The sequence below is a fragment of the Scyliorhinus torazame genome, chromosome 3 (genome assembly GCF_047496885.1).
Source record: "Scyliorhinus torazame isolate Kashiwa2021f chromosome 3, sScyTor2.1, whole genome shotgun sequence".
Lineage (NCBI taxonomy): Eukaryota > Metazoa > Chordata > Chondrichthyes > Carcharhiniformes > Scyliorhinidae > Scyliorhinus > Scyliorhinus torazame.
Genome location: NC_092709.1, coordinates 225,241,734 through 225,255,228, shown reverse-complemented (window position 1 = coordinate 225,255,228; position 13,495 = coordinate 225,241,734). Strand labels below are relative to the sequence as shown.

At 43.7% G+C, this 13,495-nt stretch overlaps 1 protein-coding gene across 2 annotated transcripts in view; it reads right to left on the bottom strand.

Moving 5' to 3' along the window:
• Nucleotides 1-768: 768 nt before the first annotated feature.
• LOC140408969 (mannosylglucosyl-3-phosphoglycerate phosphatase-like) overlaps nucleotides 769-13,495 on the bottom strand; it is a 93,187-nt gene continuing 80,460 nt past the window's right edge. For both annotated transcript variants that reach the window (XM_072496944.1, XM_072496945.1), the window contains exons 6-8: nucleotides 11,228-11,375; nucleotides 3,306-3,489; nucleotides 769-1,843 (exon numbers count right to left, since the gene is read on the bottom strand). In XM_072496944.1, the coding sequence (XP_072353045.1) occupies nucleotides 1,653-1,843; nucleotides 3,306-3,489; nucleotides 11,228-11,375 (523 nt within the window). In that variant the 3' untranslated portion in view covers nucleotides 769-1,652. The remainder of the gene's footprint in view (nucleotides 1,844-3,305; nucleotides 3,490-11,227; nucleotides 11,376-13,495) is intronic.

Here is a 13,495-nt window from a genome sequence, read left to right as displayed (position 1 = left end):
AAGCTGGCCGAAGAGCACTGTGAGTATGGACCATCCCTGCCAGAGATGCTATGGGACCAGTTGGTATGTGGGATAAACAACATCACGACACAGAGAAAACTGCTTGCAGATTCCACCCTCATCGCCTGTGCAGTAATCCAGGAGACACAAAGGTAAAGATAAAGGGCGGCAAGGTAGCACAGTGATTAGCACTGTTGCTTCACAGCTCCAGGGTCCCAGGTTCAATTCCCGCTTGGGTCACTGTCTGTGCTGAGTCTGCAAGTTCTCCCCGTGTCTGCGTGGGTTTCCTCCGGGTACTCTGGTTTCCTCCCACCAGTTCCAAAAGATGTGCTTGTTAGGTAATTTGGACATTCTGAATTCTCCTTCAGTATACCCGACAGGCGCTGGAATGTGGCGACTAGGGACTTTTCACAGTAACTTCATTGCAGTTTTAATGTAAGCCTACTTGTGACAATAAAGATTATAATATTTTATATATTTTTTTATGAACCAAATTTATTTCAATTCAGAAGCCACACCGGTGGCATACAACACAAGTGTCCCAGTCCGGGACTAAGAGAAATTCCCAGTCTGGGCCTGGGAAAGTATTTAAAAGACTCGATAACGAGTCCCAACTGGACAGGCCTCCGTTACCATGGGAACTCGTACTCCAAGAACCCCACAGGGGGATCAATGAGTGATTCCTCATGATAGTCGTGAGGGTGATCACAAGCATATACTCATTACAATGTAATTTTCCATTTTATATTAAGTTATGATGAACATGACGACATTGATCAGTTTGTATTTATTTAAGACATAGGAAAGATTTACATTTTTTATTATTCAGTATTTCACTCATTAGTTTTTAGTTCAACAATTACAATAACTAGCCTTAATTGAACTTAAATTTACATTGTCTACAGCTGTAGTCTGCTTACTGTGCTAGCTATTCCTAATTTATGACTCCTTCTTACCTCTTGTATTGAATTTCACAGCTGTGCAAACTGTACAGTGCCACATGTGCATATTAAGCCCAGTTTGCTATTTATACTAACTGTGCCATTTATTCTGTTGAAACAGGATTGAGTAAGTTGTGCCAGCTCCATATCTTTGCCAAGAATGCTAAGTGTCAGATAAGTCCCATCTGTCAGATCAGCTATGGGCCAGGCCAGATATCGGCACGTATGTCACAGATACATACTGAAACATAATGTTATCAGATTTAGTGAAATATTATATACTATTCTTAACACACAATCTTGCAATCAGTCTTTATGCTAACTTCTTGTACATTTTGACATCATCTATAATTCAAAAATCCAGCAAGTATAAAGATACAAAGATGTTTACATGCTCATTAATGAGGATATATTTTGCAAACTTTTATGATTCCCTCATAGATGTCACAAATTAAAATGATAAAACAATCTTGTCTTGATTCAATCTAAAGATAGAAGGAAACCACACATCAGTCACACATTTAAAAAAATGTTTTTTAAAAGAATTCGTTTGGCTGGTTTTGCATCAAAAACCTGCATATATTTACTAGTTTACAAAGTTGTGCTACGATATTTGCTCAAACACAGAAAAAAATAACTTTGTTAAAAGATTTTACTTGGAAATAGCATTTAAATTAAGCATTAAAAATACAAAGCTTTGTGTTGTTTTTACTACTTCAATTCACAACCGAGTGAGTTATTCGCGCTGCAGAGATCTAATGGAAATGTCCTTTGGCCTAGTTCCCGTTCAGAACGTAGTTGCTTGAGGTGTTTTTTCATGTCCTTGGTGACATGATAAATTCTTCCCTCCACATCAGGGACAGGAGCAACTATAATTTTGTCATCAGCTTTCTTTTCAAAATCTAAGGAATAATAATAATTCAATTACTATTAGTGTGGGGCTAATGAAAAACAAAAAATGCCTGTTTTTTCCTGTATTCAGCAACTCACAAACAAAATCATAAGGACATCTGGCTTTGAAACATGCAACATTTGAGAATGCAATTTTACCAGTGGGTCATTGTTGAGAAAAGTTGAATTTTATCCCGTTTTTAGGATTTTCGCATTGAGGGGCAGCACAGTAGCACAGTGTTAGTACTGATGTCTCACAGCCACAGGGACCAGGTTAAATTCTAGCCTTGGGTGACTGTGTGGAGTTGCACTTTCTCCCAGTGTCTGTATGGGATTCCTCCGGGTGCTCTGGTTTTCTCCCACAGTCCAAAGATGTCGTTGGATGGATTGGCCATGCCAAATTGCCCATTATTGCCCAAAGATTAGATGGGGTTATGGGGATAGAGTGGGGAAGTGGGCCTAGGTAGGGTGCTCTTTCAGAGGGTCGGTGCAAACTCGATGGGCCAAATGGCCTCTTTCTGCACTGTAGGAATTCTACGGTTCTAACTAGTCAATATTTCAATACAAGTCTGTATCCAGACTGTGCAAAATTATTATGCATTACATTTGGCTGAAATGAATTATATTTATTAAAGCTTAAAATTTTTGAATGTAAAATATATTCTGAATGATAATGTGGGGTGGGTATTCAAATTGTAGTTTTTAAATTTCCATTTACTTTATTGCTTTGATAAAGTGCAGATGTATAATGTATTACAGATTTATCAAAACTTTTTGCAGTATTATAGCACACCAATGAACTATTCTCAGTATTATAGCACATCACTGAATGTCAAATGTATTGTCAGAAATTATAACAAAATGTACTATGCTGATACACTAGAATCCTATTAATTATACATACACAAATATTGAAAAATTCTGAGTGCTTTTGGACAGGCTCTTTTCATTACAGAAATTTAATCGAGATATTCAAATTTCAAGTTCAAAACTTGTTCAAGGATAAAGTAAAAGGGGACAAAATATTTTCACTGCTTAATGGGTCAATAGAGGGCATAAAGTAATCAAAATAAGAGAGAATTTAATTTATTTTGCATAGCTTTTTAAAAGCAATAACGGAAGCACAACATATGAACATGGGGAAAAGGCAATGGAAGTAGATAGCTCTTTCAGAAGGACAGGACAGACACAATAGGCTGAACAACCTCACTGTGTTTGGTAAAACTATATAATTTTACGAATGGTTACTAATGAAATCCAATAGTTTGCCTTTTTAAGGGACAGTTTTTTAAAAAATTGACACAGTCTACCTCTACATACCCACAGGGTCAGACATAGTGGTAGACACAATGTTCAACCTATCATATTGGTTGCTGTAAAATATACTACAAAGAAAATCATACTGCAAGGAAAACAATATCAGTTTGTGGATTATGAAGGATTAATCCCTTTAACTAAAGCAAATAAATGTACCTGTTATGGATGCAGCATGGGAGACTTTGATTAAACTCATCCGATGTCCTGATTTACACTTCTTGAGCCCCTGAACAATTTTTACTGATTCAAAATGGTTAATGACAACAGTGGAGAGACTGGGAGCCGTTTCTGTGTCAACCAGCCATTGACAATTCCGGAACATCACATATCCATCCTTCCCCTGTAGAAACCAATATATTGTTTGAATTGTAAAACTGCCAGTAAATCAGAGTAAAATCTATGATGATGAATTGCCTAGCATGAGGCTTTTCCAGTTGCCCATTGTTTTTTCTGAGATTCACTAAATTGGTCCCTGAGATGAAGGGGATGTCCTTTAATGAGAGGCGGAGTAAATTGGGCCTATATTCTTGAGCTTAGAAGAATGGTAGCAGGTCTTATTGAAGTAGATAAGATTCTGAGGGGGCTCAATAGGACAGACCTGAGAGATTGTTTCCTCTGATTAGGGAATCTAAAGCACAGTGACGCAGTTTCAGAAAAGGGGCCGATCATCTAGGACTGAGATTAGAAGAAATTACTTTACTGAAAGGATTTTGAATCTTTGGGGTTCTCTACCCCGGAGGAGTTGGATGCTCCATCATTGAATACAATCAAGGCTGGGATCGACAGATGTTTGTTTTCTTAGGAATCAAGTGAATATGGGGAGTGGGTGGGATTGTGGAGTTGCACCCCAAGATCAGCTATGATTGTATTTAATGGCTCGGCTGGCTATATGGTCTATTCCTGCTTTATTTCTTGTGTTCTTGTTTTCCGTATCAATTACCTCCCCCAGGAAGGTTAGTTCCTTTGCTTGTGGTTCTTCCACTTCTTGTATGTGACTCTGTTTTAAAATTTTCTCCCTCTGTTTATAGATTGTCAGTGTTTTCAAGCGACAGCTTTTCCACAATTGTAGCACTCTCATTCTTCCCACTTGTACAGTTTGTTCCTGCCACACCAAAGACATTTCAAAATAACAGCATGTGTTCCCCCACTTTGTCAGGCTTAGGCTTTGACTCGCGTTCTCTTCTATGGCCTATAAACTGAATGGTCTCGCTCAATCTTTCCCATGGGACTTCTACTTCCCTGCAAATAAACACTTGATTCTGTTTTCGGAGTTCTCTTTGCCTCGCAATTTGCACTGCTTTTACAAGTGTTAAATCCTCTCCTGCTTGCGCGCTGGACACAGGCTCCCGCCGGTCCACGGCATTTAGTCGTTTTCTGGGGGGTTCCCCGTGGTTTCGCCGGTCGGGGTTTCTTCGGCCGTTGGGGCCTGAGGGACGGGCCTGAATCCAGCACAGATGTAGAGGGGGAGCAGTTCACACCGGGTGGCCCCCCGCTGAAAATGTATGTTTAGGATATTTGAAGTACGGTCCCAGGAGGAGATGTTTTGAACTTTAATTTTTGAATCTTTTTTTTTTAAATAAAGTTTTTTTTAAATTTTAATTTAATTTTTTAATTTTTTAAATTAATTTTATTATTTATCTTGAGATTGAAGAAAGAAGAAGAAAAATATTAAGTGGTTAAGGGATGCCAAAAACAGCTGTGAGGAAGGGAGGAAATGCGGGCTCGCCGCCAAAGGAGAGGACAAGTAAAAGCACTGACAAGATGGTGGATGCCGGACTGCATGGTGGGGCCGCACTACTTACAGTGGACAGGATGACCGAGGTGATGGCTGTGGAGCTGGAGAAGCAGTTTGCGAGGCACATGGAGGCGCTGAGGAAGGAGATGGCGGTCGCACTGAGATCATTGATGGAGGAGGCAATCGCCCCAGTGAGGGTGGATGTGGCAAAAACATTGGCCGAAGTGAGAGAACAAGGTGACAAGATGAAGGAAGTGGAGAAGGCCATGTTGCTGCACAGCGACCAGCTCACCTTGATGGAAGACGAACTACAGAGGGTGGTGGAGGTCAACAGAGGACTCCGAGCAAAGCTCGAGGACTTGCAGAACCGCTCGAGGCGACAAAATCTGAGAATTGTGGGCTTACCTAAAGGGACAGAGTACTTTGCTAAGAGGCTGGCAGAGTTGATGGGAGAGGGTGAAGACCCCTCCCGGTATGAACTGGACCGAGCTCATCGGTCATTAAGGCCGAAACCCAAAGTAAACGTGCCACCGAGAGCAGTAATTATCTGCTTCCGTAAATACCACATGAAGGAGAAGGTGTTAAACTGGGCGAAGCAGAAGCGGGAGGTGGAGTGGGATGGTGCTAGTGTTCGGATTTACCAGGACTTGACGGTGGAGTTGGCAAAGAGATGAGTGGCGTTCAGCCGAATGAAGGCGGCACTGTACAACAAGGGACTGCGATTTGGTATGGTATACCCGGCAAAGCTGAGGGTGACGTACAATGGCAAATATTTTTATTTTGAAATGGGGGAGGCGGCTGAGGCATTCATGAAAGCAGAAGGCTTGGGACAGAAGTGAGGAGTGGAGCTGGAAGAGAGATCGTGGACTGTGATTGGGGAGCTGGAAAATGTCTAAATGCTATAACTTTCTTTTCACTGACCTGTATTGTAACTTACTTGACTTCAAAATTGTTATAGAGTTTAAGTTTTTGTTTGGTTTGATTGGCATTTTTGCTCCTTTTGTTTTGTTGCAACGGTTATATATTATTTCATTGAATTACATGGGTTGATTTTTTTTCTTTGTCTTCTTCGTGTTTTCCGAGGAGGTCACAAAGATGATTGATACAGGTAGGGCAGTGGATGTTGTCTATATGGACTTCGGTAAGGCCTTTGACAAGGTCCCTCATGGTAGACTAGTACAAAAGGTGAAGTCACACGGGATCAGGGGTGAGCTGGCAAGGTGGATACAGAACTGGCTAGGTCATAGAAGGCAGAGAGTGGCAATGGAAGGATGCTTTTCTAATTGGAGGGCTGTGACCAGTGGTGTTCCACAGGGATCAGTGCTGGGACCTTTGCTGTTTGTAGTATATATAAATGATTTGGAGGAAAACGTAACTGGTCTGATTAGTAAGTTTGCAGACGACACAAAGGTTGGTGGAATTGCGGATAGCGATGAGGACTGTCAGAGGGTACAGCAGGATTTAGATTGTTTGGAGACTTGGGCGGAGAGATGGCAGATGGTGTTTAATCCGGACAAATGTGAGGTAATGCATTTTGGAAGGTCTAATGCAGGTAGGGAATATACAGTGAATGGTAGAACCCTCAAGAGTATTGAAAGTCAGAGAGATCTAGGAGTACAGGTCCACAGGTCACTGAAAGGGGCAACACAGGTGGAGAAGGTAGTCAAGAAGGCATACGGCATGCTTGCCTTCATTGGCCGGGGCATTGAGTATAAGAATTGGCAAGTCATGTTGCAGCTGTATAGAACCTTAGTTAGGCCACACTTGGAGTAGAGTGTACAATTCTGGTCGCCACACTACCAGAAGGATATGGAGGCTTTAGAGAGGGTGCAGAAGAGATTTACCAGAATGTTGCCTGGTATGGAGGGCATTAGCTATGAGGAGCGGTTGAATAAACTCGGTTTGTTCTCACTGGACCGAAGGAGGTTGAGGGGCGACCTGATAGAGGCCTACAAAATTATGAGGGGCATAGACAGAGTGGATAGTCAGAGGCTTTTCCCCGGGGTCGAGGGGTCAATTACTAGGGGGCATAGGTTTAAGGTGAGAGGGGCAAGGTTTAGAGTAGATGTACGAGGCAAGTTTTTTTACACAGAGGGTAGTGGGTGCCTGGAACTCGCTACCGGAGGTGGTGGAAGCAGGGACGATAGTGACATTTAAGGGGCATCTTGACAAATACATGAATTGGATGGGAATAGAGGGATACGGACCCAGGAAGTGTAGAAGATTGTAGTTTAGTTGGGCAGCATGGTCGGCACGGGCTTGGAGGGCCGAAGGGCCTGTTCCTGTGCAGTACATTTCTTTGTTCTTTGGGAGTCTAAGTGCCGACGCCGGAGTGAAAACTAGAGTGTTTCACTCCGGCGTCGGAGCCCGCTCCCAGCCCCCTATTCTCCGGCCCCCGGGGGGGCTAGGAGCGGCGTCACGTCATTTACGAGCGCTGGGCCGTGGCGCCGCGTAAATGACGCGGCCGGCGCCGCGTAAATGACGTCACCCGCGCATGCATTGGATGGCCGGCGCCAACCCGTGCATGCGCGGTTGCCGTCCTCCCCGAGGCCGCCCCGCAAGAAGATGTCGGATGGATCCTGCGGGGCAGCGGAGGAGAGGAGGTCCTCCTTCAGAAAGGCCGGCCCGCCGATCGGTAGGCACCGATCGCGGGCCAGACCCCTTTGAGCACCCCACCACCCCCTCCGGTGCAGGAACCCCCCTCGCCCCCCACCCCCCATGCGTTCCCGCGCTGTTCCTGCCGGCAGCGACCGGGTGTGGATGGCGCCGGCGGGAACCTGTTGTGTTGGGCAGGCCGCTCGGCCCATCCGGGCCAGAGAATCGCTGCTCGCCCGTTACCTTCGGCCCTCCAAGCCCCTGCCGACCATGCTGCCCGACTAAACTACAATCTTCTACACTTCCTGGGTCCGTATCCCTCTATTCCCATCCTATTCATGTATTTGTCAAGATGCCCCTTAAATGTCACTATCGTCCCTGCTTCCACCACCTCCTCCGGTAGCGAGTTCCAGGCACCCACTACCCTCTGTGTAAAAAACTTGCCTCAAAAATTTACCCTAAACCTTGCCCCTCTCACCTTAAACCTATGCCCCCTAGTAATTGACCCCTCTACCCTGGGGAAAAGCCTCTGACTATCCACTCTGTCTATGCCCCTCATAATTTTGTAGACCTCTATCAGGTCGCCCCTCAACCTCCGTCGTTCCAGTGAGAACAAACCGAGTTTATTCAACCGCTCCTCATAGCTAATGCCCTCCATACCAGGCAACATTCTGGTAAATCTCTTCTGCACCCTCTCTAAAGCCTCCACATCCTTCTGGTAGTGTGGCGACCAGAATTGAACACTATACTCCAAGTGTGGCCTAACTAAGGTTCTATACAGCTGCAACATGACTTGCCAATTCTTATACTCAATGCCCCGGCCAATGAAGGCAAGCATGCCGTATGCCTTCTTAACTACCTTCTCCACCTGTGTTGCCCCTTTCAGTGACCTGTGGACCTGTACACCTAGATCTCTCTGACTTTCAATACTCTTGAGGGTTCTACCATTCACTGTATATTCCCTACCTGCATTAGACCTTCCAAAATGCATTACCTCACATTTGTCCGGATTAAACTCCACCTGCCATCTCTTCGCCCAAGTCTCCAAACAATCTAAATCCTGCTGTATCCTCTGACAGTCCTCATCGCTATCCGCAATTCCACCAACCTTTGTGTTGTCTGCAAACTTACTAATCAGACCAGTTACATTTTCCTCCAAATCATTTATATATACTACAAACAGCAAAGGTCCCAGCACTGATCCCTGTGGAACACCACTGGTCACAGCCCTCCAATTAGAAAAGCATCCTTCCATTGCCACTCTCTGCCTTCTATGACCTAGCCAGTTCTGTATCCACCTTGCCAGCTTACCGCTGATCCCGTGTGACTTCACCTTTTGTCCTAGTCTACCGTGAGGGACCTTGTCAAAGGCCTTACTGAAGTCCATATAGACAACATCCACTGCCCTACCTGCATCAATCATCTTTGTGACCTCCTCGAAAAACTCTATCAAGTTAGTGAGACACGACCTCCCCTTCACAAAACCATGCTGCCTCTCAATAATACGTCCATTTAGAACATAGAACGATACAGCGCAGTACAGGCCCTTCAGCCCACGATGTTGCACCAAAACAAAAGCCACCTAACCTACACTATAGAACATATTGCTTCCAAATGGGAGTAGATCCTGTCTCGAAGAATTCTCTCCAGTAATTTCCCTACCACTGAAGTAAGGCTCACCGGCCTGTAGTTCCCTGGATTATCCTTGCTACCCTTTTTAAACAGAGGAACAACATTGGCTATTCTCCAGTCCTCCGGGACATCACCTGAAGACAGTGAGGATCCAAAGATTTCTGTCAGCAATCTCAGCAATTTCCTCTCCAGCCTCCTTCAGTATTCTGGGGTAGATCCCATCAGGCCCTGGGGACTTATCTACCTTAATATTTTTTAAGACGCCCAACACCTCGTCTTTTTGGATCTCAATGTGACCCAGGCTATCTACACACCCTTCTCCAGACTCAACATCTACCAATTCCTTCTCTTTGGTGAATACTGATGCAAAGTATTCATTTAGTACCTCGCCCATTTCCTCTGGCTCCACACATAGATTCCCTTGCCTATACTTCAGTGGGCCAACCCTTTCCCTGGCTACCCTCTTGCTTTTTATGTACGTGTAAAAAGCCTTGGGATTTTCCTTAACCCTATTTGCCAATGACTTTTCGTGGCCCCTTCTAGCCCTCCTGACTCCGGATGGGAGAATTGCGCCCCAAATTTCTTGAGACGATACTGCTCCCACAATTATGTCACATAGCGTATTACCAAAATTTTAAAAACATTTCCAATTAAAGGGGCAAGTTTGCCATGGCCAATCCACCTACCCTGAACATCTTTGGGTTGTGCGGGTGAGACCCACACAGGCATGGGGGGAATGTGCAAACTCTACACGGACAGTGACTCAGGGCCGGAATCGAACCCGGGACCTCACGCCCTGGGGCAGCAGTACTAACCACTGTGCCACCGTGCCACCCTATATTATCAGATTTTGACCTAGAAACAATGAACGGATACTTGGAATATGGTGCTCCCATAATGAGCAGAGCTTTGCCAAGGGTTAGAAAATGCTGAACAATATCATTAACATCTCACGTATTTGAAATGTGGAGGCTCACGCATTTCGGCATGTAGGCATGCAAGAGACTCAAAATTCCAAATGGAAAATTGGACTTGGAGCATCTTAGGTACTTTTGGTTCTAAATTTGAAAAGGTCAAAGGACCTGGGAAACTTAATCAGTGAGATGGGATCTTTAGGGGAGGCAATGGCATAGTAGTATTGTCACTGGACTTGGTATTCCAGAGACCCAGGGTAATGCTTTGGGGACCTGGGTTCGAATCCCACCAGGGCAGCTGGTGGAATGTGAATTCAATAAAAATTTGGAATTGAAAGTCTAATGACGACCATGAAACCATTGTAAAAAAAAAAACAACTAATTCACTAACATGTTTAGGGAAGGACATTCCAGATCCACAGCAATGTAGTGGACACATAAATGCCCTTAGGGATGGGCAATAAATGCAGGCCCAGCCAGTGACACCCACATCCCATGAATGAATAATAAAAAGAAAATCAGGGTGTAAATTTGTATTAATTACAACTTTTGCTAATCTTCTTGAAACGTTGAAACAACTTAAGGGCCCAATGTGCCCATTGCCACGAATTCTGTGGAAGTTCAGGGATCAAGAGATAGAGCGACGAAAGCAGGATTGAAGCTCATGCCCTCTGCTATCTCAACACATCACCTTTTGATTAAATACCTTGTAGACCAAGGCAAGCTAATACAGCCAGTTCTGCACTATTTCCCAGGAAATTCTGCCAGTTAGTTGTCAAAATTATAGCAAGAAACCAGAAACACCCATGAGTAACTTTGGTCCATGTGTGTTACTATAAATATCCTATAATGTAGCAAAAGATAAGAAAAAAAAATTAGTGGCTAGAAATTAGTTACTCCATAGGTAGTGCTTCTGCTCAAAACACAAAGCACACAGGAGATCTAGGACGGGATTTCCCATTGAATCCACTTCACGTCGACGGGAAACCCGTAGCGGGACTGGAAGATCCCACTGGTGTGAACAGCCGGAAGATCTCGCCCGAAGTATCTGGATATTAATATCTGAAATTATCATTTAGAGTGAGGCACATATTAAATCTTAAGACACATGATTAATGCATTTTCTTCAAAGGCAATCAAAGGCATTTATACACAAGGCAATCTGGTTGTTTTTTTAAAACAGTATTAAGGGTACAACTTACTTTTGCAAGATATTCCTTGATTGCAAGTAAGTATGTTCTATTTCGGTCCAAGTACTGTCCCTGTACCTTCACCGAGTCTACAACAATCCTGTGCCCTGGTTCTGCACTTGGATCAAATCCAAACTCTAATCCTGCCACTTGAGGGAACCTTTAAAATATGAAACCTAAATGAAGTTTCAAATATTGAGTCAATTTTATCAAGATATTTAGCTATCTTTACAATGAGATAAAGAGATGCTGAATTGTTTAGGTCAAATTTAATATTAAATTATTCATTGTACATATTCTATTCTTTCTATAACATTTAGATCAAGCCATCTAGGCAAAGGGATCTACACATATTCAGTTGGCATTAATCTTATTGGGTAAAAATTTAAAGGAATTTATTCATTTAAAAAAATGTACATTCAATGAAGACTTATTGTAGTTCAATTACAAAATCAAACATTGGAACATGGGTCAGATTACAATAGATATACCCATTTATACATATGTCATTTTCCATATCATTGATCAGTGAATCAGGAGATATGCTAAAATGGGACAACTAATGTGTGTAAATCAAGTGTGGCCAGAAACAAGTCGATGCTTACGTGAAATGTAAACTGTATGGAGAATTATAGATGCCAACTCTCATTTCCTTCCCTGTCCTGGACAGAGGTTAGGCAATTGGTGCTTGTTCAACCTGTCGAGGTCAGGCGTGCCACTATTTCCAGTTTTGGGACTTTAAACTCAATGTGGGACACCCCAGTACAAGCCTGTAAAACTGGTGTAGATTTGCAGGCCTGCAGTCATGAATCAAGCCTCCATGATCAGGGCCTTCTTTCTGACACAAATGTCTTTGGCCTGCCAAGCTGAAACAACCCCGCCCACCCCATCTATGCTGGGCAGATTTTTGTCCATCTCTCTCAATTCCATTTGTATCCTTCCAATATGGTTTCCACCTTTCCGCACTATTGCATCAGCCCGAACAAAATCGCGAATTGTAATCACAGAATTACACAGTGTAGAAGAGGCCCTTCAATCGATCGAGTCTTCACCGACATGCGAAAAACACCTGACCTACCTACTTAATTCCATTTACCAGCACATGGCCCAGAATGTTATGACGTGCCAAGTGCTCATCCAAAGTACTTTTTAAAGGATGTGAGGCAACCCACCTCTACCACCCTATCAGGCAGTGCATACCAGGCCGTCACCACCCTTTGGGTAAAAAAGGTTTTCCTCAATACCCCCCTAATCCTCCTGCCCTTTGAACCTCTGTCCCCTTGTGACTGACCCTTCAACGAAGGGGAACAGCTGCTCCCCATCCACCCTGTCAATTCTCCTCATAATCATGTACACCCCTCAATCTTCTCTGCTCCAACGAAAACAACCCAAGCCTATACAACCTCTCTTCATAACTTAAATGTTCCATCCCAGCCAACATCTTGGTGAATTCCTCTGCACCCCCTCCAGCGCAATCACATCCTTCCTATAATGTGGTGCCCAGAACTGCACACACTACTCCAGCTGTGGCCTCACAGAGTTCCATACAACTTCAACATGACCTCCCTGCTTTTGTAATCAATCCCTCAATTGAAAAAGGCAAGTGTCCCATATGTCTTTTTCACCAACCTATTAACCTGCCCTTCTGCCTTCAGAGATCTCTGGACAAACACTCCAAAGTCCCTTTGTTCCTCAAAACTTCCTAGTGTCATGCCGTTCATTAAATACTTCCTTGTCAAATTACTTCTTCGAAAGTGTATCACCTTGTTCTTTTCATGGTTAAATTTCTGCTGCCACTTATCTTCTCATTTGACCGCCCCATCTTTATCTTCCTGTAACCCAAGACACCCAACCTCACTATTAACCACCCGGCTAATCTTTGTTCATCTGCAAACTTACTGATCCTATCCCCCCACATAGTCATCTATGTCGTTTATATAAATGATGAATAATAGGGGACCGAGCACAGATCCCTATGGTATGCCACTGGACACTGCCTTCCAGTCACTAAAGCAGCCTTCTGTTATCACTCTCTGTTTCCTATAGCTAATCCACCTCATGAAATTACCCTGCATCCCATATAGATTTGCCTTCTTTATAAGTCTCTCATGTGAACCTTGTCGAAGGCTTTGCTGAAATCTATATCAACTACATCAACTGCACTACCCTCATCTACACCTGGTCACCTCCTCAAAAAATTCAATCAAATTTGTTAGGCATGACTTCCCTCTGACAAAGCTGTGCTGACTATCCCTGATCAAACCTTGCCTCTCCAAGTAG